The following is a 25162-nucleotide window of genomic DNA, read 5'->3' as shown; positions in this document are numbered from 1 at the left end:
ATAAATTTACCCATGTAGTAAAGAAAAAACTGCAAAAGTTTCACTTTTATTAATTTTAATCATTTTCAAGTGGGAAAATAGCAATTGGCTAGGATCTGATGATAAAAAATTACAAGATGGATTTGATTGGAAACGAGGTTCACATCCTCATAGAAATGGAATCAATGTTTGGCCAGAGATATTTGACGTTCCTTTGGAAAATGGAAAAAAGGTAGATTATCATTTAAAATAATAAATTGTTTTATCACACATTTTTAGTAGAGGGTTAATAAAAATTGATAGTTTTTTGTCATTAAATGAGCAGGTTATATTTAATTGCTTTAAAGTGTTATACACTTTGAACCACTCCCACTGGAATATCTATAATTTAGAAAATTCAAATTCACCTTGAATTTCTATGCCTGAGCATGTTAAGGATTAATCCACTTAACAATGTCGGATAACTTAAAATCCCGACCGAAACCTGATTCTGTATCTATAGCCATTGAAAGACACAGTTTTAATATCCTCTTTAGCTTTACCACTTTTTCAATTTTCTAAGACTGCATGTATAACAATGAATTAAACTACATTTTTGCATGACCAAGTTGAAAATGTTATTTTTCAAGCAAATTTGTTTTATTTTTTCATTTGATCATTTTTGAACAGATTTCGGTGATGATTGTGTACACTCAAGGTCTGTTTGACAATAATAACACGCCAGACACTAATGCTAAGATCATGTCAATCAGCACTTTACTTTGCTCGCATCAGATTCTGAACATTCAAAACCGGCTCCAGGAAAGAGATCTGGAACATTTGCAGGTAAATTAAAGTAAATTGTGCTTCAGTTAAACAGAATTAAATTAGAAGATCCTGTGTGGCTTTCGATATTTTGAACCTTATAGAAATGGTTGTCCAGAAATTTGCACAACTTTTCGTTGTCTAGTATTCACTGACTTGAAATCCGAGAGACGCTATGAGTTGCGAGGCAATAAGATAACATGATGAACTACTTACCTTCTTACTATCTACCAGTAGCTATTTACCTGATCTACTTGATTGAATATAATTTTTACAAACATCTGTACGCAATATCCGTTCAGTCAATGGATCATGGCCTATAAACCTGTTGCTAATTCAGATTTAATATGTCATTTTTTTGTCATTACATTGCAAAGTTATTGCAATGTCTGTAAATTTTCAGCTTTCTGTAGAATACGCCTGTGTCGCTGTTGGCCTCCAGGAAGGAAGAGATGAAAGAGGAAAACAAAAAACAACGTTTCAGGTCTTTATAAATTATAAACATATTTTTCATTACCCTACTTTGCTCTATAATATTTTTCTGCTCAGGCGTTATCACACACCACCAAAATTACTATAGAAAATGTTACATGATATGGCGATATAACGATGAGCAAAACAACGTTAGAATTCCATATACGTCTTTGTAGTTTAGTACACTACACACTGTTCATTACCATATTGTAGTATTAACATGATATCTTTGATATGGAACAAGACTAAGTTATTGTTAAACTTTGTGATTTTTTTTGATAGAAATTGACATTTTTGATACGAGACTGGGTTAATGATGATGAATACCAATATGGGAATGGAGGTGACGAGTACTTGGATAGAATATTAAAAGTCAAATCAAAATCAAAAACCGTGAATCAAGTGAAAGAGTCAGGGCATCGCGCTTTTAACGAAGTCAAAGGTTTTCTCATGCCGCCACCAGGAAAAGGAGTTTACAAAGGAGAAAAGTCTACCCTTACAAATGCAGGTGGGATTTCTACTTGCTATGTAGGGTTGTATTTAATAAAACCTTTATTTAATACCATTTGCTATTTATAATGTCATGAATAACAAACGTAGTGGCTTAACGGTATAATACAGCTGTATGTGTGCCACATGTCTAAAAAAATGCATATTTTCTTATTCTATTTGCTATAGAATAGATAACATGAAGCATATTTAGTAATAAAGAAACAATAATTTCAAAGAAATTTGAGAATAGTACCCGTTAAAACAGTTAATTATCAGAGGTATATAATATTATTTTTATCAGTCATGCTCCTAGTAATTCCTTATAATAATTTTTTTTTTTAAAAAGATATTAAACCCATTTTCCGTGAGTACACAATGCAACTCACTGAGACCGCATTGCATCCAAGGAATCTGATTTCGAAACAAATGTTTGGAAAGCCTATCTCTGCAAGTGCGTTGACGAATCTTCTTGCAGCAGTCAGTAAATCATTTAGAGATAGAAAACTTCCAGAAATCGGAACAATGCTCGAAGTATGCATTACAGTAAATAAATATATGATTTACAACACAATCGAAAGCCGTTAAAGAGAATGTAATTAATCCAAAATATGGAAAAAACATTTTAAACTTTACAGATTGAATCAAAGCAATCAACTGTAATGATGCTGTTTACCACTTTGCATTTGCCTTGAGCTAAGTTTTTAGAATATCACTAGTAATCGATTAATAGTAAATGTTTTGTTCCAAAGATAAATAAATTCAAACAACACTCTATTATAACCGAATGGTCGTTTTTATCTGTCATCTTTGCAATACAAATTAATACATAAAGGTAATCAAGTGTTTATAACGTCGTGCATAGTACTTCTGTAATGTAATTCAAACTCAGCAAATAAATGAAACTATAAATATTGCAAAATTTGTAATCTTTCAGAACACAGTTCGAGCTTATAATGATGAAGCTGTTCAAAGAGCTGTACGCAGATACAAAGAAGTGATGACAGAGGTAATAGAAATGTCTGATAATCCAATTGGGAACCAATAATATATAAAAATAGTAATGCAATTGTTAACTGTTACCGCGTTTTTAGCTTGTTCACGAAGAAATTGCCGACACCGATGTTCTCCGTGAATTTCACGATAATGCAGTTGGCGAAGCCACGATAACATTTTATGAAATATCAACATTGGGAGAAGAGAGTGACAGAGATAAAGCACATCAACATGCAATAAAAGAATGTGAAGATTATTATAGAATTGTGGAGCAGGAGAATGAAACAAGAAAGGTGCTAAATTCAATTTTCATTACTTTTTTATCTTAGAAAAAAGGTTCTAGTGAATCGACTATGTTATGTATTTTTTAATTTTTTATTTTGATTGTTTTTTTATGTATTTACTATGGTAATACAACATACAGATCTACTTTTGAAAAAACGTGTGGCATTGTGAGGTCACATGATGATTGTTGATACCGTACCCGAAACTGAATACGTATTCAAAAAACTTTGTTCTATTCTATCTTGTATCAGGCGTAATATTTAGAATGGTTTCTAAAATGAATTTATAAAAAAAATAATTTTTTTTTCAATTTATCATACCATTTCTGTAAGTTGAGTGGAATACGACAGAATGTTTTTGACAGTTTCTCTATTGAATCAATATTGCCAAGATTAGATTTCAAATACCGACCTTTGATTTGATTTTTCTTTAGACTTTGGTCAAAGCGTAAGCCCCGATCTTGGGGTTAAACATTGTTTGGGAAGGGAAATTTGTTTTAAATTCATACCTACCCGATCGCCCAAGTTGTAACAAATTGGTTAGAAAATGTCAAAAAGAAACATTGGGTATTTCCAAAATATTAGAAACATACGCTTGAATGACTGCCAATACATAGCCTTGGTATTTCTATTTATTTCATTTCACAGTCACAAATATAAAGAATAATATACTTTTTATAAATATCAGTGGTTTATCAAGATTTATTTATTATTGATGATTAAAATCATTTGATTTTGAATAAAAAAATTTCTGTTGTAATACAGTCCAACTCCAAAGTAATAGAAGAAATCAACAACTTATCATCCGCCACGGAAACTCAGTACATAGAAACAATGAGAGAACATGTGAGTAGCGAATATGGCGATTGCCAATTAAAATTTTATGATATTCTTGATGTTATTTTTAATCTATTGTCACTGAGTGACACAAAATAATGCATAATACATTTAATACGCGGTATAAACACCATCTGATAACTCATTAGTAATGTCGTGTTATCTAATAACCTTTAATCAAGGATAAACATTGCTATAAAGTAAGTTTTCAATTCAGGATCTCACGAAACTCTCGAAAAAGGATCTTGAAAGAATAAACAAGACATTGAGTGATTCAATAGTGCTGGAATTTGATAGGCAAACTAAAGACTGGATACGAGTGATGCCGAGTGTGATCAAAAACAAACGGAAAGATTTAGAACAACGTTTATCTACTAATTACAAAATATTTGAAAAGAGAAGATTATACGCGGAAGAAAAGAAAGAATTGGAAAAGGTATGATGCGTTATTAAAATATCAATTTATTCTAGCTCGAATCTTGTCAGCATAGATTAACCTAATTACTCGACTCCGCCGCATTGGGGCATTTTACTATCGGCGTGGGTGAAAATGTGTAACTAAATTGCACAAGTATATATTTGCGCAAACTCGGCATCACCTTTGAAAAAGATTGATGATTTTTAATCGAATCACATATTTACAATACATCATAGTTACATATTTGTTGAAAATACATTAACATACATGTCTCCATATTTTTCAGCGAATTGATAAACTTAATATCAACGAAAAAGCAAGTGACGTTTTGTCCAAGTTTCAAGAAACGTTTTCTCAGGTAAGTGTTTTGCTTGGTGCTTCAGAAATTTAAAAAAAATACTAAAAAAAATCGAAAAAGAAATAAATAACAAACGTAGACAAATCTCTAAATCCTAAATTTTTGGAACATTTTATATTTTTTCAAGTATGCAAACGCTTACTGCATGGACATTGAAAATCTTCAATAATAATAAATAAATAAATTCAAACAACACTCTATTATAACCGAATGGTCGTTTTTATCTGTCATCTTTTCAATTCAAATTAATACATAAAGGTAATCAAGTGTTTATAACGTCGTGCATAGTACTTCTGTAATGTAATTCAAACTCAGCAAATAAATGAAACTATAAATATTGCAAAATTTGTAATCTTTCAGAACACAGTTCGAGCTAATAATGATGAAGCTGTTCAAAGAGCTGTACGCAGATACAAAGAAGTGATGACAGAGGTAATAGAAATGTCTGATAATCCAATTGGGAACCAATAATATATAAAAATAGTAATGCAATTGTTAACTGTTACCTCGTTTTTAGATTGTTCACGAAGAAATTGCCGACACCGATGTTCTCCGTGAATTTCACGATAATGCAGTTGGCGAAGCCACGATAACATTTTATGAAATATCAACATTGGGAGAAGAGAGTGACAGAGATAAAGCACATCAACATGCAATAAAAGAATGTGAAGATTATTATAGAATTGTGGAGCAGGAGAATGAAACAAGAAAGGTGCTAAATTCGATTTTCATTACTTTTTTTTATCTTAGAAAAAAGGTTCTAGTGAATCGACTATGTTATGTATTTTTTAATTTTTTATTTTGATTGTTTTTTTATATATTTACTATGGTAATACAACATACAGATCTACTTTTGAAAACACGTGTGGCATTGTGAGCTCACATGATGATTGTTGATACCGTACCCGAAACTGAATACGTATTCAAAAAACTTTGTTCTATTCTATCTTGTATCAGGCGTAATATTTAGAATGGTTTCTAAAATGAATTTATAAAAAAAAATAATTTTTTTTTCAATTTATCATACCATTTCTGTAAGTTGAGTGGAATACAACAGAATGTTTTTGACAGTTTCTCTATTGAATCAATATTGCCAAGATTAGATTTCAAATACCGACCTTTGATTCGATTTTTCTTTAGACTTTGGTCAAAGCGTAAGCCCCGATCTTGGGGTTAAACATTGTTTGGGAAGAGAAATTTGTTTTAAATTCATACCTACCCGATCGCCCAAGTTGTAACAAATTGGTTAGAAAATGTCAAAAAGAAACATTGGGTATTTCCAAAATATTGGAAACATACGCTTGAATGACTGCCAATACATAGCCTTGGTATTTCTATTTATTTCATTTCACAGTCCCAAATATAAAGAATAATATACTTTTTATAAATATCAGTGGTTTTTCAAGATTTATTTATTAATGATGATTAAAATCATTTGATTTTGAATAAAAAAATTTCTGTTGTAATACAGTCCAAAGTAATAGAAGAAATCAATAACTTATCATCCGCCATGGTAACTCAGTACATAGGAACAATGGGAGAACATGTGAGTAGCGAATATGGCGATTGCCAATTAAAATTTTATGATATTCTTGATGTTATTTTTAATCTATTGTCACTGAGTGACACAAAATAATGCATAATACATTTAATACGCGGTATAAACACCATCTGATAACTCATTAGTAATGTCGTGTTATCCAATAACCTTTAATCAAGGATAAACAGTGCTATAAAGTAAGTTTTCAATTCAGGATCTCACGAAACTCTCGAAAAAGGATCTTGAAAGAATAAACAAGACATTGAGTGATTCCATATTGCTGGAATTTGATAGGCAAACTAAAGACTGGCTACGAGTGATGCCGAGTGTGATCAAAAACAAACGGAAAGCTTTAGAACAACGTTTATCTACTAATTACAAAATATTTGAAAAGAGAAGATTATACGCGGAAGAAAAGAAAGAATTGGAAAAGGTATGATGCATTATTAAAATATCAATTTATTCTAGCTCGGATCTTGTCAGCATGGATTAACCTAATAACTCGACTCCGCCGCATTGGGGCATTTTACTATCGGCGTGGGTGAAAATGTGTAACTAAATTGCACAAGTATATATTTGCGCAAACTCGGCATCACCTTTGAAAAAGATTGATGATTTTTAATCGAATCACATATTTACAATACATCATAGTTACATATTTGTTGAAAATACATTAACATACATGTCTCCATATTTTTCAGCGAATTGATAAACTTAGTATCAACGAAAAAGCAAGTGACGTTTTGTCCAAGTTTCAAGAAACGTTTTCTCAGGTAAGTGTTTTGCTTGGTGCTTCAAAAATTCTAAAAAAATACTAAAAAAAATCGAAAAAGAAATAATTAACAAACGTAGACAAATCTCTAAATCCTAAATTTTTGAAATATTTTATATTTTTTTAAGTATGCAAACGAATACTGCATGGACATTGAAAATCTTCAAAAGACCGAGTACAAAAAAGGCTTGAGACAGTATGATTCACTAACCAGGAAATATGATGACGTTGCTACAGTGAAAAATACTCGTGAAAAATTGTCTAGAAACATGGAACAGTACTTTACAGATCATGTGAAGCGTTTTAATGAAAACAACAAGGTATTGAAAATTAGGAAATTAATATTTGTTTTTCTACATACATGTCATTTTTAAAATCTCATTGTAAATTTCGATTATGTTTGAGTTTTCAAATTAATTTTAACGTAAAGAAACACAAATATACAAATAAATTATCTGAACCTCAATCTGAATCTATTACTTTACCCTAATTTGAACCATCGTATATCACTTTCCTGTTTCAGACATATTGTTCAATCCAGTGCTTCTCAAACGTACTTCTTTCGTGGCCCATTCTCATTACGCCGAAATTCTTGTGGCCCGTTGCCTTTTTAATATAAGGAGTAAAACTACAAGAAAAATCAAAATGTTTCTGCGAAAATATAGATACTTTCCTTTTAATAATTAAAATGAAAATTACCCTTCAGTAGTAAAAAACAGCATCATTAATCATTGGTGCTACAATCGAAATTAGGGATAGTGATTGTCTCTCTGTTTGTCTGTCTGTCTGTTTGTCTGTTTTTCTGTTCGTCTGTTCGTCTGTTCGTCTGTTCGTCTGTTCGTCTGTTCGTCTGTTCGTCTGTTCGTCTGTTCGTCTGTTCGTCTGTTCGTCTGTTCGTCTGTTCGTCTGTTCGTCTGTTCGTCTGTTCGTCTGTTCGTCTGTTCGTCTGTTCGTCTGTTCGTCTGTTCGTCTGTTCGTCTGTTCGTCTGTTCGTCTGTTCGTCTGTTCGTCTGTTCGTCTGTTCGTCTGTTCGTCTGTTTGTCTGTTTGTCTGTTTGTCTGTTTGTCTGTTTGTCTGTTTGTCTGTTTGTCTGTTTGTCTGTTTGTCTGTTTGTCTGTTTGTCTGTTTGTCTGTTTGTCTGTCTGTCTGTTTGTCTGTCTGTTTGTCTGTATGTTAGATGCACGCGATATCTCACGGAGGCGTGGTTGAATCTGCTTCAAATTTGCATGTGCATTCATCATATCTCGGACCAGAAACCTATTGATTTTAGATAAATTATGTCGTATAATTAGCGAGTTATCAATTAATTAGTGATGGGACACGCAGTGTCACTATAAGGTCATGAATCGAAACCGCAGTTTGGATCGATAAGTCTTCGGTCTCCGACCAATTTTCTCGTTTTAATATTAGAGTGTATCTAAGCTGTTTGCAATCTGTTTTGAAATTTGTGAATTTGTGTAGTATTGCATATATTATCAACATTCTGGTGATGAACATAAAGTATTATTGCTACTAAAATTAAGTGTGATATGCCTGGATGTAATTTCAACATTTTTGTTAATTTTATATTTATTGTTGTTGACAGAACAAAGTTTGATAAAAATAGTTTATTGTAAATATAACTGAATTATAACCTATTTTATTTTTTCTAGAGAGACTTAGGATTGAAATATGAACAACACGTTGAAATAGCAGTGAATGAATATGATCGACTGATGAAACAGGTAATTTAAACACAGATTCAGATATGAATGGTCACTTTTAAAAAGAAAAAATGTCACACACAGAGTCGTATTTTCCAAAATAATATTTGCATCATGCTTTGAAATCGTCCTGTCGCGCTCTCTACTTCCACCCCCAGTCTAGTTTTTAAGAATTGGTAACAAGGTAACAGATATGTAAAAAAAATTAATTGGCTGATACATGAATTGTTCTAGGTTAAGTGTGGCTGCATCAATATATTCTGAATATATTGAAATTTTTAAAATCTTGGTTGAATAACCTTCGAATTGAAAATTTGTTATTTGTACAAAATTTTAATAGAAAAAAAAAAAAAAAGACGAAGATGGAAATTTTGATAGTGTTTGTTTGTATTTATTATTCGTGTTGTTCATTATTTGTTTAAAAAAAAATTGTATGTTAGTGTGAACTCAACCTTTCTATTAATTATGATTATTTTCTTATGATATATTCGAATAGAAATATCACATTAAACTCGAGATTTATGTATCAAAGATGCCTAAAACTGATGAAAATCTTGTGAGCAGTTTTTTTTTCATTTGAAATTTTTTGTGAACTATAACATTTGATGTATTTCAGATTACTTCAGATGGTAAATGGGAAATGAATAATGACTTCATACGCAAACATAAAGGATACAAGGAAGAAGCTGCGAAAGGCTTCAATAGATTAATTGCAAATTTGTAAGTTTAATGGTTGTGGACAAGATATCGTATCTTTATCAGAATGCAATGAAATCTATTTGGGAAATAAAAATGGCAGTAAAAAATAATTTTGTTAACTTTTTAGGGCGTATACTAAAGTTCTATTCCGCGAGATGGCGCCAAAGAGCGCGTTCCCAATCTTATTTGCGATATGCGTCCCAATGACCAAAAATTTGTAGAAAGCAATTTTGTACTTTAGGGTTGTTGTGTTTAGCGGAGGGTTAAGCACTAATTATTGCTAATTGATATTATGTTTATCGTTTTCTTCCGTTATTTTTCAATAAAATAACACCACGACCAATTTTGTAGCTTCAATAGTTACCGAGACATTCTTAATTGTATTTACGGAATTTGCAAAATCAACACTTCACTTAACGATTTCATGACTTCACGCCCTAAATATTTATGCATAAAAACTTTGAAAAGAATTGCCGACTATATTAGGCGCAGCAAAGCGACCTCCGCCATGCATGGTGGAGAAAAATATTCACATTTTTAAAAACAATATTGTGCAAAGGATGTGGTGGATTACTAAAAATACATTCTAAGCAAACTTAAACTCATTTATAAGAATTCACGGCTGTCATTTAATTATTATTAATTTTATTTATTTGTTATTATTAAGTGATTCATACCAGCTTTCAAAGTTCAACACTTCGATGCTATTTATATTCCGGACAGTTTCTGACGATGCTAATTTGTTTACTTGTTTGTGTTAACTACAAACGTGTACGATAAGGATATACTTATAAGATAATAGCTTTTATTAACCATTCAAATTGAAATCATACATTAATAAACAAACACCTTTAAATACGGATCCTTTAGTTTTAATCTGATAAATCTACGCTCAACCAAAGCTGAATTATATATACCTGCGTTTACTTATGAAACGTCATTGCCTAAATACTTGTTCATTTTTGTACAACTTTAAATACTGATTCAGAAATCCAAGTCTTCCTCACGAAGATGTGCAAGAGTACAGACAAAAATTAGATGATAAAATTAAAAAGAGATTCAACGGCATTCACAAGCAAAGCAATGACAATAACAGACATTTACAAGAAGTGAAGGAGGTAGAACATTTTTTATTTAAAAATTTATCCACTGGGTAAAATTCAAAGAAATACACTAATTGTGTATCATAATTTTGTAGCAAACAATCAATATTGAATGGCACATCATTTATTGAACGATGTCATATATCATTAGTATAATTGTGACATAAGAAGGGTAACTATAACAATTGCATACTCCTGCACTTATGTCATCGTATATTTCCTCATTTAGGAATTCCAAAAACAAACAGAAACACTGAATGAAAATGAATCAACATAATTACCCAATTCAACCGCACAGGGGCACTTTTACTATCGGTGTCGATTTTAACATGAATGTCCTAATATTTTTCAGCAAATGGATAAACTGGGAATTAATCAAGAAGCGAGTGAAGTTATGACCAAGTTTCAAGAAGCGTTTTCCCAGGTAAGTGTTATGCTTAATGCTGCAAATAAAAATATAATGATCAACTCACAAGCGCAGGGACATCTCGAAATCCCCAAATTAATAGGTTTAGCGAAGATAAAAATAACATTTATCATATTTTTTTCAAGTATGAAGACGAATACTGCATGGACATTGAAAGTCTTCGAAAGACCGAGTACAAAAAATGCTTGGAACAGTTTGATGCAGAAATAGCAAAATATGATGATTATGCTACAGTGAAAAATACTCGTGAAAAATTGTCTACAAACATGGAACAGTACTTTACGGAAAATGTAAAGCGTGTGAATGAAAACAACAAGGTATTGAAAATTAAGAAATTCATATTTGTTTTTACAGATACATATCATGGGTCATACGTTATGTATAACTAACTCACTCAAGTTTTAAAAAAAAATTTTCAACAAACAATACCCCAACGGTTATTATAGCTAAAACCATTACCGAGTAATTCACAATTTTGTTTAAAGAGTTTGCAAATTTCATACTTCACTTGACGATGTTGATAATATCTCCACTGACACTACTATAATGCTTTAAAATACAACGAATGCAATCATATTCTATAAAAATAGGCGCGGCATTTCGTAAAGAGCCAGTGTACGTTGTTAGAACGTAATTGTTTTACGTTCTACTCTTGTTTACAATTTAACATTCTACCGGCCATGCATGGTTGAGTAGGATGTTTACATTTTCGAATCATTACTTGTTCATGGGGCGTATCCAGAAATTTTCAAAGAGGGGGGGGGGGGCTGAAATTTTTATTTGTCAAGTTAGATCAAAACAGGTCGCGGGTCCGATCGAACGCTGGAATACGCGTGTTTTAGCAGTCTTGGGGGTCTAAAAAGCATTACATGCTACGGAAAATTGCTATCTATGATACAGAAAAAATAATTTTATTTTTTTAATTACATGTCACCGGGCATACGAGATTTGAAATCAGGTAAATTTTTATTTAAAATACCTTATTTGGTTTGACGTTTCTAAATTTACGAAATGGTCCGTGCGTTATTTGCAAAATAGGGAATGAAACGATTCGTAATACGTCAAATAAAATAATAAAAAATCACCATAACCCAAAGACAACGACTTCTCAAATGTGTCTGTTTTGGTCTGTTCGCGAACGCTGAGGGTGAATTTTCAGCAATTTCAACCCTTTCTTTGTACTTATATTATTCTTGTTGACAGCCCAAAGTTTGATACAACTGGTTTATTGGAAGTATAATTGAGTTATATTCTATTTAATTTGATTCAGAGACATTTAGGATTGAAATATGAACAACACGTTGAAAATGCAGTGAATGAATACGATCGGCTGATGAAACAGGTAACTTAAACAAAGATCAAACCAGTTATGATAGTTAAATTTTGGAAATAGGTAAAGACAGAACTGTAGTCGTAATATTCAACTTAATATCTGCATTATGCTGTAAGTTCAAAATCTTACTGATGCGCTCTTTACCCCCGCTAGCTGTCCCGTTCATTTCAGTAATTGCTAACAATCTATATGTTCCAGATTCGAGGACCTAGATATTGTAACAAAGATTTAATTGGCCACTAGGTGAACTGTTCTAGACCTCAAAAATGTTGAGTTTGATTGTATCAAAAGAATCTGAATCTTAATATTGGAAAAAATAATAATTTAATAGATGAAATTGTATTGAGATAAAAGTTTCGATAGAGTTTGTTTGTAGTTGTTATTCGGGTCGTTCGTTATTCAAATATTCATAAAAAAAACTTTTCCAAGTAAGTGTCAACTCATCTTTTACAATAAATGATTCTTATTTGAACTTTTTAATAAACTATTACATGTGATTTTATTTTAGATTACTTCAGATGGTAAATGGGGGAAAAATATTGATTTCATTCAAAAACATGACGAATACAGAAAAAAAGCTGCGGAGGACTTCAATAGATTAATTACAAATTTGTGAGATTAAATGGATGTAGACAACATATAGTAGTTTTAGCAGAATGCAAGAATATTTTGGTCATAAAAATAAAAAATAGAAAAATGTTTTTAAATTAGTCATCCCGATATAGTTGCCGCTGGCAGTAAATGGGCGAGATATTCCAGATGTTTAATTTGTGATGTTATGTTTTGAACTCTACAAAGCCGAGTGTACTAATTCAATTTCGTATTGTCACTTTACAATTAGTTTTTCATCGTCAACCAATAAGCCCTAAAACGTCACTCATAGCTTTATAAAATCGTATGCTAAAGTTCCATTCAGCGTATTCAACGAGGTGATGCTAAAGGGCACGTCTCCACTCCTAATTTAGATATGCGACCTAATGCCCTAAAATTTGTAGAAAACAACCTTTTACTCAAGTGTTATTGTTGCCAATAAAGGGTTAAAGACTAATTATAATCAATCAATATTATATTTATTATTAGTATTAGTAACATTCGGGCTCTTTAAATACTGTTTCAGAAGTCCAAGTCTTCCATCTGAGGATGTGCAAGAGTACAGACAAAAATTGGATAATAAAATGGAAGAGAGATTCAATAGCATTCACAAGCAAAGCAATGACAATAACATACATTTACAAGAAGTGAAGGAGGTAGAACATTTTTAATTTAAAAATTTATTCATTGAGTAAAATTTGAAGAAATTCATTAGTTGTGTATCATAATTTTGTTGCAAACAATCAATATTGAATGGCACATCATTCATTGAACGATGTCATATATCATTATTATATTCGTGACGTAAGACGGGTAACTATAACAATGGCATACTCCTGTACCTCTGTCATCAAAAATCCTCATTTAGGATTTAAAAAAAAAAAAAAATAGTGAAAAAAAATGAATCAACATAATTACACAATTCAACCGCATAGGGGCACTTTTACTAACGGTGTCGATTTTAACATGAATGTCCTAATATTTTCCAGCAAATGGATAAACTTGGAATTAATCAAGAAGCGAGTCAAGTTATGACCAAGTTTCAAGAAGCGTTTTCTCAGGTAAGTGTTATGCTTAGTGCTGCAAATAAAAATATAATGATTAACTCACAAGCGCAGGGACATCTCTAAATCCTCAAGTTAATAGGTTTAACGAAGATATATAACATTTATCACACTTTTTTAGTATGGAGACGAATACTGCATGGACATTGAAAGTCTTCGAAAGAGCGAGTACGAAAAATGCTTGGAAGAGTATGATACAGAAATAGCGAAATATGATGATTATGCTACAGTGAAAAATACTCGTGAAAAATTGTCTACAAACATGGAACAGTACTTTACAGAAAATGTAAAGCGTGTGAATGAAAACAACAAGGTATTGAAAATTAGGAAATTCATTTTGGTTTTTACAGATACATTTTCAACAAAACAATACCCCAACGGTTATTATAGCTAAAATCATTACCGAGTAATTCACAATTTTGTTTAAAGAGTTTGCAAATTTCATACTTCTCTTGACGATGTTGATAAAGTCACGGCTGACACTACTATAATGCTTTAAAATACAACGAATGCAATCATATTCAATAAAAATAGGTGCGACATTTTGTAAATGAGCCAGTGTATACGTTATTACAACGTAATTGTTTTACGTTCTGCTCTTGTTTACAATTTTAACACTCCCACTCAATCATGCATGGTTGAGTAAGATGTTCACATTTTCGAAATATCGAAACATTTCTTGGTCAAGGATGGAAGGACCTTTGCAGAGCTTATAGAAAGTACATTGAAGGGAGCATGGCTTGTCATTTCCTATCCGGTTACAACTCAATAAGTGTTTTTCACACTCATGTAACTAATACCAGCTTTTGAAAAAACTTTGACTGGTCATTTTGAAATCGATGCTATTTATATAACTCTAATTTTCTGATGATATAAAATCGCCTTTTCCAATGTATGATCGATCAAAACGTCATTTTAAATCCCAATTTAATAAATTTAATGTTCCGGTCATGCAAGAAACGGTTAATTACATATCACCGGGCATAGGAGGTTTGAAATCCAGTAAATTTAATTAAAATAACTCATCTGGTTTTACGCTTCTTAATTCACGGAATGTTCGGTTCGTTTTTTGCAAAATACGGAATGAAACGATAAGTTATACGTAAAATAAAAAAATAAAAACCCATAACGCAAAGACAACGACTTCTCATATGTGTCTGTTTTGGTCTGGCAGCGAACGCTGGGTGAATTCTTGCAATTCAAGACTGATTCAAAGACGCGCGAGTTCGTGTCCAAGAAAAGCGGCGCAGGTCATGTAATACCGGATATTCGAATATTTTTATATTCGATTTGCTATCCGTTATTCGAGTTGCTATTCGTTATTCGAGTAATTTTGCCAGCACTCTAAGAAATATTTACCGGCAATCGCCTGGCATTATATATTCAGGAATATAGTTGTGAAATTTTAATATGATTTTAGGGTAAAGATTACTCGAATTTTCGGTAAAAACGCTGTAGATCACCTGTGAATTTTACAGGGTACATCTAGTAATTCTTACATTTTTTTCCGGTAATTTTCACCGTCAATACGCAGTAATATTTACCGACGCTAACCTGTGAATTTACATTTCAAATTCGGTGAATTTATATTGAGAGCCTGGTAAAAATTACCGTAAATATCCTGGCTTTTTTACACTTTACAGGACAAGAACAGTAAAATCACAGACTATTTTATAGGTAACAAGATTTATTTATAAAATAAATCTGAACGGGAAATGAATGATAAAAGTTTGAAAAATGATAGAATATGGAAAATTGTATAGTGAAACTATAGAAACGCGAGGTAGGCAGGAACTTCTCGTTTAGAAGTTTTTGCTTGCAGGGTGTCCATTTACATAGCCACTTCAAACAAGTTTCTATTGACAGCCCCTGAAATCCAAGAAGAGAATGGTTTTCGCAGAAGAGGAGTTTTTTCGGGTTAGTGTTGTCCGTGCTGAACGTATTGCACTATTCCATTGCTTTCACAAAATCATGGCATTTTCTTCTTCATATCTTCAAGTTATCTGAAATGGAATGTACAAGAAGTTTCAATAAAAAAGGCAAAATTTGAAAATACTATTCGATTTGCGAATAAAATTCAACATTTTTTAGTATTCAATCAACCAATCCAGTCTTTTTGCAACTTCTGAAAATATTTAATAACGAGTACTAGCATTCATTACAATATCCAACCTTTCTGTAAACTTTCATATTTGTTTTTCTCCTTCAGTTGCCAAAAATCAAAGGCCAATCAATCGATACAGAGTTTTCCAGTAAATTGCATAACTTTGTAGATCAGATGGAAGCGGTATCTGGAATTATATTCAGAAGAAATCAACAATTTAATACTCCCTGAAATTACACCCCAAATACATATTCCCAAAGCAGATGACAAAGTATCTCTTTTTGCAATTTAGAATTAACATTATACCCAACCTCAAATATTTCTTTTTCCTTGAAATAACATGTTAGTAAATCCAATAATGTCAAATTTTTTGAAGCCTAAGCCTGGAGTTTCCCATAGTCAAGTGCTGTGGCAGACAATTTGTTCATGCCTTCCTAATTAGATTCTTCAGTTTTCTAAAGGGAAACCACTGTTGTTGGAAATGTATACATACCCAAACTTTATTATACTTGTATAATGAGTAATTTATGTGCATTTCTAATTTTACAAACTCAAAGCATGTATGTACCAGTAAATTGGGCGGGCCTAAATCAAATATCGGAATATCTAATTATTTCCAATAAAGCTTGAAACAATTTTTAAATATGTAATATAAAATATGCTCAAATTCTGTATATAAATCTAATCAGTAAATAAATATATAGGCATATAATTAATTGATACCTGTATATTTCAAAGCCATATTCTTCAAGCTACAGTCCATTAATGCTGCAATGCAGTAACAGATTAATGGTTTAACATCACCCCTTCTCCTAGTCTCTTGTTCCCCGTAGATCTGCGATCGACACGAAGCGTCTGTTGATATTTTCCCCTTATCTTAATTCCGTAATTAGATACCAAAAAAATCCAGAAAGCCTAGATCTGTATAGACTGAGCGAGGGAATACTGTATTTATATTTCTGCATTCTGGCATTTGTCAGTGTACTGCAGTAATGACAAAAATCGAGAATTGCTGGAAATACGAATCAAGTTTATGCTGTGTTATGTATCCATAGACATAACAGTGTAACATGGATGTAGCCTACTTACGTCAGTACGTACGTCGTACGATGGTCTAACCAAACTTGTACTGCTATACTGGCAGACTGCTGGACTGGTATAGCTTTAAAGCAGAATATATTAATTGGTACGGTAGATCATGCCCTACTACAATCACACTAAACAATACAATATTCAATACAATACAATATTCAACGCTAAACAACACATCTCCTACACTGACATTATTGACTCCAAGCTGCATTGCCTTACAGAAATACTGCCAACTCAGTAATAACAAAGGCAACTAAGGTATAACTGCTGTCGACTGACGTAAATATCGTCATATCAAAGTTCAATAGTCTGGTATTCGTCAATCGAACGGACAAATTATGGAGTAAAGCAGCGTTTCCCAACCTTTTTTGGTCGCGGACTATTTTCCCACCGGCGAAACCCTCTGCGGACTCAAGGTGCGTTTATTGCAACCGTATACTCTGTGTGAACAGGCAATAAAACCGAACACAACAGAATTTTAACGAATTTCAACAATGGCCTTTTCTGTCGCACAATATTCGATCCATGACAACGACGAGAATTTAAGATGTATTCCTATTTTAACTTAATTGTGTTCATGATAATTCGCGGTTGCGTTGAATTACGACAAGATGAAAGCATTACTTCTCTAAAATAAAAAAAATTCAATGGCAATCTGTGAACATAATAATGTGAGAATATATTGTTCGATTATATATACTTAGTTTTGATACATATTTTTTGCGATCTTGCGAATTTGTTATAACCGTTAGAAAAATCCTACTATCTGCTATAAATTTTTAGAAAGTACAACTTGATTTAGTACTTATTAAAAATATACTTAAGGTATATTAGTAAATCAAAAATACATATTAATCGCCATGGTTTATTATTAATTTTATTGTGATCATTTTAATCTGCGGTTGTGTTGACGAAATGAAAGCAATACTACTCAGAAAATATGATGACAATCCGTGAACACCAAAATGCGTGGTAAAGTGCCCGATTATATTTTGTTTTGATTCGTATTTTTGTGAATTTGTCAAATCTGAGCTGTTCGTACAACACCTACGCCAGTACTGTACGTACCAATGTGGAGGCAGTAAAGCAAAGAATCCTAAGGGAAATTGCCCTGGTACGGTAGCAGCCAAAATTTTGCGATTTGCAATGTCGAAAAAGCGTTTTTAATCGGTCGCGGACCATCATAAAACAAAACTTATCGTGTTCTTCGTTTTATTCTTAGTATTTTGTATTGCCGCTTTTCAATTTAGGAAATTTGGGTTGCCACCATTGACGTGTTTTCGTCGAAAATCCACAAGTGAGTTGTGAAATCCGGTTCTATTACATTTAAACCCACGTACATTTGAACCCACGACAATTGCACTTGTATACTATTGCACCTATGGAATTTTTTATGTTTTGTTTTACGAATATTTGAACCCATACTAACCCTAACCCATGGGTTTTAGCAACCGCATATAGATTGAACCCGCGGATATACACATGGCTTTTTATGTTTTGTGTACATTCTAACGTAAATCGCAAAGTGGCTGAATTTCTGGTTCGTTGCGGACTCATTCGAACGCTCCGCGGACTCATTTGAGACCGCGGACTCGGGTTGGGAAACACTGGAGTAAAGCAACAAAAAATCGCGCGTAATAATTTCCTCGTTTGAAATGTATCGTCTGATTGGCTGCTCTCCTTTACCATAGTTCGCGCGCAACATCGACTAACGCCACGCCTCCAATATCGGTGAATATTACCGACTTTAGTCGGTGAATCGGTTTACCGACACGATTCTTTAATTTTTTACCCCTAAAATGACAATAAAATTTACCGAGTGAATGCAGATATTATCGACAATAGGGTGATAAACATAAAGTAAAATTGAGCCAAAATTAATTGTGATAAGCCCGGATGCAATTTCAATCTTCTCGTTGTATTTTTTATATATTTTTTTGTTGACAGATCGAAGTCCGATATAACCGGTTTATCAGAAGTAAAATCGAATAATGACCTATTTAATTTTTTTCAGAGAGATTTAGGATTGAAATATGAACAACACGTTGAAAATGCAGTGGATGAATATGATCAAATGATGAGACAGGTAATTTAAACAAAAATCAAAACCAGTTATGATAGTTTAATTTCGGAAAAAGGCAAAGACAGAACTGTAATCGTATTATTCAACATAATATCTGCATTAAACTGTAAATTTAAAATCTCACTGTCGCACCCTTTACCCCCGCTAGCTGTCCCGTTCATTTCAGTAATTGCTAACAATGTATTTGTTCCAGATGCGAGGACCTAGATATTGAAAGAAAGATTTAATTGGTCACTAAGTGAACTGTTCTATAGGCCCCAAAAATGTTGAGTTTGGTTCTATTAATAGAATCTGAATTTTGATATTGGCAAAATAATATTTCAATAGATGAAATTGTATTGAATAAAAAAATTTCGAGAGTTTTTGTTTGTAGTTGTTATTCTCTTTGTTCGTTATTCAATTCATTAGATTCTTTAGGTTTTTTTCATTAAACTTTTCCAAGTAAGTGTCAACACATTTTTTTTAATAAATGATTTTTATTTGAATTTTTCGATAAATTATTACATATGATTTTATTTTAGATTACTTCAGATGGTAAATGGGAGAAAAATATTGATTTCATTCAAAAACATAACGAATACAGAGAAAAAGCTGCGGAAGACTTCAATAGATTAATTGCGAATATGTAAGATTGAATGGATGTAGACACATATAGTATTTTTAGCAGAATGCAAGAATATTTTGGTCATAAAAATAAAAAAAAGGAAAAAGGTTTTTAAATTAGTCATCCCGAAATAGTTGCCGCTGGCAGTAAATGGGCGAGATATTCCAGATGTTTAATTTGTGATGTTATGTTGTGATGAACTCTACAAAGCCGAGTGTACTAATTCAATTTCGTATTGTCACTTTACAATTAGTTTTTCATCGTCAACCAATAAGCCCTAAAACGTCACTCATAGCTTTATAAAATCGTATGCTAAAGTTCCATTCAGCGTATTCAACGAGGTAATGCTAAAGGGCACGTCTCCACTCTTAATTTAGATATGCGACCTAATGCCCTAAAATTTGTAGAAAACAACCTTTTACTCAAGTGTTATTGTTGCCAAAAAAGGGTTAAAGACTAATTATAATTCATCAATATTATATTTATTACTTGTATTAGTAACATTCGGGCTCTTTAAATACTGTTTCAGAAGTCCAAGTCTGCCACACGAGGATGTGCAAGAGTACAGACAAAAATTGGATAAAAAAATGGAAGCGAGATTCAATAGCATTCACAAGCAGAGCAATGACAATAACATACATTTACAAGAAGTGAAAGAGGTAGAACATTTTTAATTTAAAAATTTATTCATTGAGTAAAATTTGAAGAAATACACTTGTTGTGTATCATAATTTTGTAGCAAACAATCAATATTGAATGGCACATCATTCATTGAACGATGTCATATATCATTATTATATTTGTGAGGTTAGACGGGTAACTATAACGATGGCATACTCCCGTACCTCTGTCATCAAAAATCCTCATTTAGAACCCCCCCCCCAAAAAAAAAATAGTGAATAAAAATGAATCAACATAATTACCCAATTCAACCGCACGGGGGGCACTTTTACTATCGGTGTCGATTTTAACATGAATGTCCTAATATTTTTCAGCATATGGATAAACTGGGAATTAATCAAGAAGCGAGTGAAGTTATGACCAAGTTTCAAGAAGCGTTTTCCCAGGTAAGTGTTATGCTTAGTGCTGCAAATAAAAATATAATGATCAACTCACAAGCGCAGGGACATCTCTAAATCTTCAAATTAATATGTTTAACGAAGATATATAACATTTATCACACTTTTTTAGTATGGAGACGAATACTGCATGGACATTGAAAGTCTTCGAAAGACCGAGTACGAAAAATGCTTGGAAGAGTATGATACAGAAATAGCGAAATATGATGATTATGCTACAGTGAAAAATACTCGTGAAAAATTGTCTACAAACATGGAACAGTACTTTACAGAAAATGTAAAGCGTGTGAATGAAAACAACAAGGTATTGAAAATTAGGAAATTCATTTTGGTTTTTACAGATACATTTCATGGGTCATACGGTATGTATAGATAATTCCCTCGAGTTTTAACATTCTTTTTTCAACAAAACAATACCCCAACGGTTATTATAGCTAAAATCATTACGGAGTAATTCATAATTTTGTTTAAAGAGTTTGCAAATTTCATACTTCACTTGACGATATTGATAATGTCACGGCTGACACCACTATAATGCTTTAAAATACAACGAATGCAATCATATTCAATAAAAATAGATGCGACATTTCGTAAATGTGCCAGTGTACGTTGTTACAACGTAATTGTTTTACGTTCTGCTCTTGTTTACAATTTTAACACTCCACCAACCATGCATGGTTGAGTAAGATGTTCACATTTTCGAAATATCGAAACATTACTTGTTCAAGGCTGGAAGGACCTTTGCAGAGCTAATAGAAAGTACATTGAAGGGAGCATGGTTTGTCTTTTCTTATCCGGTTACAACTCAATAAGTGTTTTTCACACTCATGTAACTAATACCAGCTTTTAAAAAAAAAAACCTTGTCTGGTCATTTTGAAATCGATGCTATTTATATAACTCTGATTTTCTGATGACATAAAATCGCCTTTTCCAATGTATGATCTCTCGAAACGTCATTTTAAATCCCAATTTAATAAATTTAATGTCCCGGTCATGCAAGAAACGGTTAATTACATATCACCGGGCATAGGAGGTTTGAAATCTAGTAAATTTGATTAAAATACCTCATCTGGTTTTACGCTTCTTAACTTACGGAATTTTCGGTACGTTTTTTGCAAAATAGGGAATGAAACGATACGTTATACGAAAAATAAAATAAAAAAACTCCATAACGCAAAGACAACGACTTCTCATATGTGTCTGTTTTGGTCTGTCAGTGAACGCTAGATGAATTCTTGCAATTCACGACTGATTTATAAACGCGCGAGTTCGTGTCCGAGAAAAGCGGCGCAGGTCATGTAGTACCGGATATTCGAATATTTTAATATTCGATTTGCTATCCGTTATTCGAGTTTTTATTCGTTATTCGAGTATTTTTCCCAGCTCTAGTAGTAATGCAGATATTATCGACAATAGGGTGATAAACATAAAGTAAAATTGAGCCAAAATTAATTGTTACATGCCCGGATGCAATTTCAATCCTCTCGTTGTATTTATATTTTTGTTGTTGACAGATCGAAATCCGATATAACCGGTTTTTCAGTAGTAAAACTTAATAATGACCTATTTAATTTTTTTCAGAGAGATTTAGGATTGAAATATGAACAACACGTTGAAAATGCAGTGAATGAATATGATCAACTGATGAGACAGGTAATTTAAACAAAGATCAAGACCAGTTATAATAGTTTAATTTCGGAAAAAGTCAAAGACAGAACTGTAGTCGTATTATTCAACATAATATCTGCCTTATACTGTAAATTTAAAATCTCACTGTCGCGCTCTTTACCCCCGCTAGCTGTCCTGTTCATTTCAGTAATTGCTTACAATGTATTTGTTCCAGATGCGAGGACCTAGATATTGAGAGAAAGATTTAATTGGCCACTAAGTGTACTGTTCTAGGCCCCAAAAATGTTGATTTTGGTTCTATTAATAGAATCCGAATCTTGATATTGGCAAAATAATAATGCAATAGATGAAATTGTATTGAGTAAAAAATTTCTATAGTGTTTGTTTGTAGTTGTGATTCAATTCATTTGATAAAAAACTTTTCCAAGTAAGTGTCAACACATTTTTTTTAATAAATGATTGTTATTTGAATTTTTCCATAAACTTTTACCTATGATTTCATCTCAGATTACTTCAGATGATAAATGGGAGAAAAATAATGATTTCATTCAAAAACATAACGAATACAGAGAAAAAGCTGCAAAAGACTTCAATGGATTAATTGCGAATATGTGAGATTAAATAGGTGTAGATGACGTATGCTATTTTCTACAGAATGCAAGGAAATTTAGGGCAAAAAAATGAAAAAAAATTGAAGAATGATTTTAATTAAGTCATTCCGATAAAGTTACCACTGCCAGTAAATGATATTTTGAGATATTTCAATGGCTTAATTTGTGATGTTATATTCTGAACTCTACAAAGCCGAGTTTACTCATTCAATTCTGTATTGTCACTTTAAAATTAGTTTTTCATCGTCAACCAATAAGCTCAAAAAGATCACTCATAGATTTATAAAATCGTATGCTAAAGTTCTATTCAGCGTATTCAACGATAGGATGCTATAGGGCACGTCTCCACTCGTAATTTAGATATGCGATCTAATACCTAAAAATTTGTAGAAAACAACCTTCAACTCGAGGGTTATTGTTGCCAATTGAGGGTTCAAAAACTAATTATAATCAATCAATAATATATTTATTATTAGTATTAGTAACATTCGGGCTCTTTAAATACTGTTTCAGAAATCCAAGTCTTCCATCTGAGAATGTGCAAGAGTACAGACAAAAATTGGATAATAAAATGGAAGAGAGATTCAATAGCATTTACAAGCAGAGCAATGACAATAACATACATTTGCAAGAAATGAGGAAGGTAGGAAATTTACAATTTCAAAAATTCATTCATTGAGTGAAATCTGATACACTAAGAATACACTAGTACACACTTACTAAAATGTGTAGCAAACAACCATGTAGATAAATCCTTATCTTTATTTATTACTTTTTTGGCAAGATGGTATATTTTTGACCAATCAAGAACTGGTTCGTTTCGTTTTTGATAAGATAAATTTTAGTTGAGCAAGATTAATATTATTGCCGGTTTATACCATCGGCGCAGTAATTAAGGTCAAATGTATTGTACATATATTGTAAAATAAATTGGAATGGCATAGATTTCGCAGGAATATCAATGATCTCATTGTCTCGAGAATATGAGATCATATTTTTATGCAGATAGAAAAAATACTTGTGTTCCTCCAAGGATTAAAATTCACATTCAACAATTAGTTCAGTACATATTCGATAATTTTGCAAAGTAACAATTGAAATTTTGTTACAAACAATGGCATACTCCCTTATTTCTGTCATCGTATATTTTTTCGATCAGGATTTTCAAAAAAAAACAAAAATAGTGAATAAACATTGTTTATTTATTTGCAGACAATGATATCTGGTCAATTTGTTCAGGAAGCATTAGATATTTATGAAACGGAAATGAACAAGGTAATCAATATCAATACGAAAGTATAAATTCAGTCATTTAACTTCTTGGCTGTTTACTATTTACTTTTTAACAAAGCTGCTCTCCTCTTGACTCATTGAGTTTCAACATGTGTTTAATCAAAGACATTTGAAAAATTAGACGATAATTTCTAAAAATATTTATTGTAAATTGTTTTTTTTTAGAGAAATGGAAAAATAATGAATCTGTAGTATTTTACAGACCTAAATAATATTACATGGCAACAGTAAAATATAAAAAAAAACAGCAATTATTTTTACAATACCTTTTTGAGAGCTATGTTGTTTCGCCATGTTCTCTTGTACAAGGTTCGTTTGCTGAAATAAAGTGCGACAACAAGTAATAGTTATGAATCACACTGTTTCATTCATTATAAAATAATTTAGCTTTTAATCAATGGTGCAAGCTGCGATAATCTACAAGCAGAAAACTCAAAATTCCAAAAGATGGCTAAAGACAAATTCAAGGAGCTTTGTTCAAGCATGTGAGTGGTGAATGAATTATTTTTATACGACTTATCCTCGCTTATGCTTTGAACAAGGCAGTGGTTCCCAACCTTTTTGCACTCGTGGCCCCCGTTCGCCATTCCAAAAAATACACGTGTTGAATAGTACTACAGACAAAAAGAGTTGAAGCTTTTTAAAAATATAATCATTGGAAATCTTGCACTTGGGACCAACTGACGACGTTTCTTATATTAGGCACCCCCTTTGATATAGCCTGACAAATTTCTCTGTCAACATCAAGACGGTTTCTGGATCTAGTTTCCTCTAAATCTAACTCGCTTGACAACC

General features: G+C 32.1%; 1 protein-coding gene across 2 annotated transcripts in view; it reads left to right on the top strand.

Moving 5' to 3' along the window:
* LOC120335724 (uncharacterized) overlaps window positions 1-25162 on the top strand; it is a 31324-nt gene that overhangs the window by 722 nt on the left and 5440 nt on the right. Inside the window, exons 3-38 of one of the 2 annotated variants that reach the window (XM_078110059.1) lie at window positions 71-211; window positions 649-804; window positions 1187-1267; window positions 1540-1765; window positions 2096-2280; window positions 2684-2755; window positions 2841-3035; window positions 3792-3872; window positions 4081-4299; window positions 4568-4639; window positions 5000-5071; window positions 5157-5351; window positions 6111-6185; window positions 6394-6612; window positions 6881-6952; window positions 7080-7271; window positions 8604-8675; window positions 9271-9374; window positions 10342-10471; window positions 10809-10880; window positions 11009-11200; window positions 12154-12225; window positions 12725-12828; window positions 13334-13463; window positions 13797-13868; window positions 13993-14184; window positions 19082-19153; window positions 19672-19775; window positions 20284-20413; window positions 20750-20821; window positions 20946-21137; window positions 22416-22487; window positions 22971-23074; window positions 23588-23717; window positions 24287-24349; window positions 24755-24852. In XM_078110059.1, coding sequence (XP_077966185.1) covers window positions 71-211; window positions 649-804; window positions 1187-1267; window positions 1540-1765; window positions 2096-2280; window positions 2684-2755; window positions 2841-3035; window positions 3792-3872; window positions 4081-4299; window positions 4568-4639; window positions 5000-5071; window positions 5157-5351; window positions 6111-6185; window positions 6394-6612; window positions 6881-6952; window positions 7080-7271; window positions 8604-8675; window positions 9271-9374; window positions 10342-10471; window positions 10809-10880; window positions 11009-11200; window positions 12154-12225; window positions 12725-12828; window positions 13334-13463; window positions 13797-13868; window positions 13993-14184; window positions 19082-19153; window positions 19672-19775; window positions 20284-20413; window positions 20750-20821; window positions 20946-21137; window positions 22416-22487; window positions 22971-23074; window positions 23588-23717; window positions 24287-24349; window positions 24755-24852 — 4430 coding nt within the window. The remainder of the gene's footprint in view (window positions 1-70; window positions 212-648; window positions 805-1186; window positions 1268-1539; window positions 1766-2095; window positions 2281-2683; window positions 2756-2840; window positions 3036-3791; window positions 3873-4080; window positions 4300-4567; window positions 4640-4999; window positions 5072-5156; window positions 5352-6110; window positions 6186-6393; window positions 6613-6880; window positions 6953-7079; window positions 7272-8603; window positions 8676-9270; window positions 9375-10341; window positions 10472-10808; window positions 10881-11008; window positions 11201-12153; window positions 12226-12724; window positions 12829-13333; window positions 13464-13796; window positions 13869-13992; window positions 14185-19081; window positions 19154-19671; window positions 19776-20283; window positions 20414-20749; window positions 20822-20945; window positions 21138-22415; window positions 22488-22970; window positions 23075-23587; window positions 23718-24286; window positions 24350-24754; window positions 24853-25162) is intronic. The other variant, XM_078110060.1, reaches the window with a different exon arrangement.

Source organism: Styela clava, chromosome 2 (assembly GCF_964204865.1).
Source record: "Styela clava chromosome 2, kaStyClav1.hap1.2, whole genome shotgun sequence".
NCBI lineage: Eukaryota > Metazoa > Chordata > Ascidiacea > Stolidobranchia > Styelidae > Styela > Styela clava.
The sequence above is the reverse complement of the archived record's forward strand: the minus strand, read 5'-3'. Positions and strand labels throughout refer to the sequence as shown.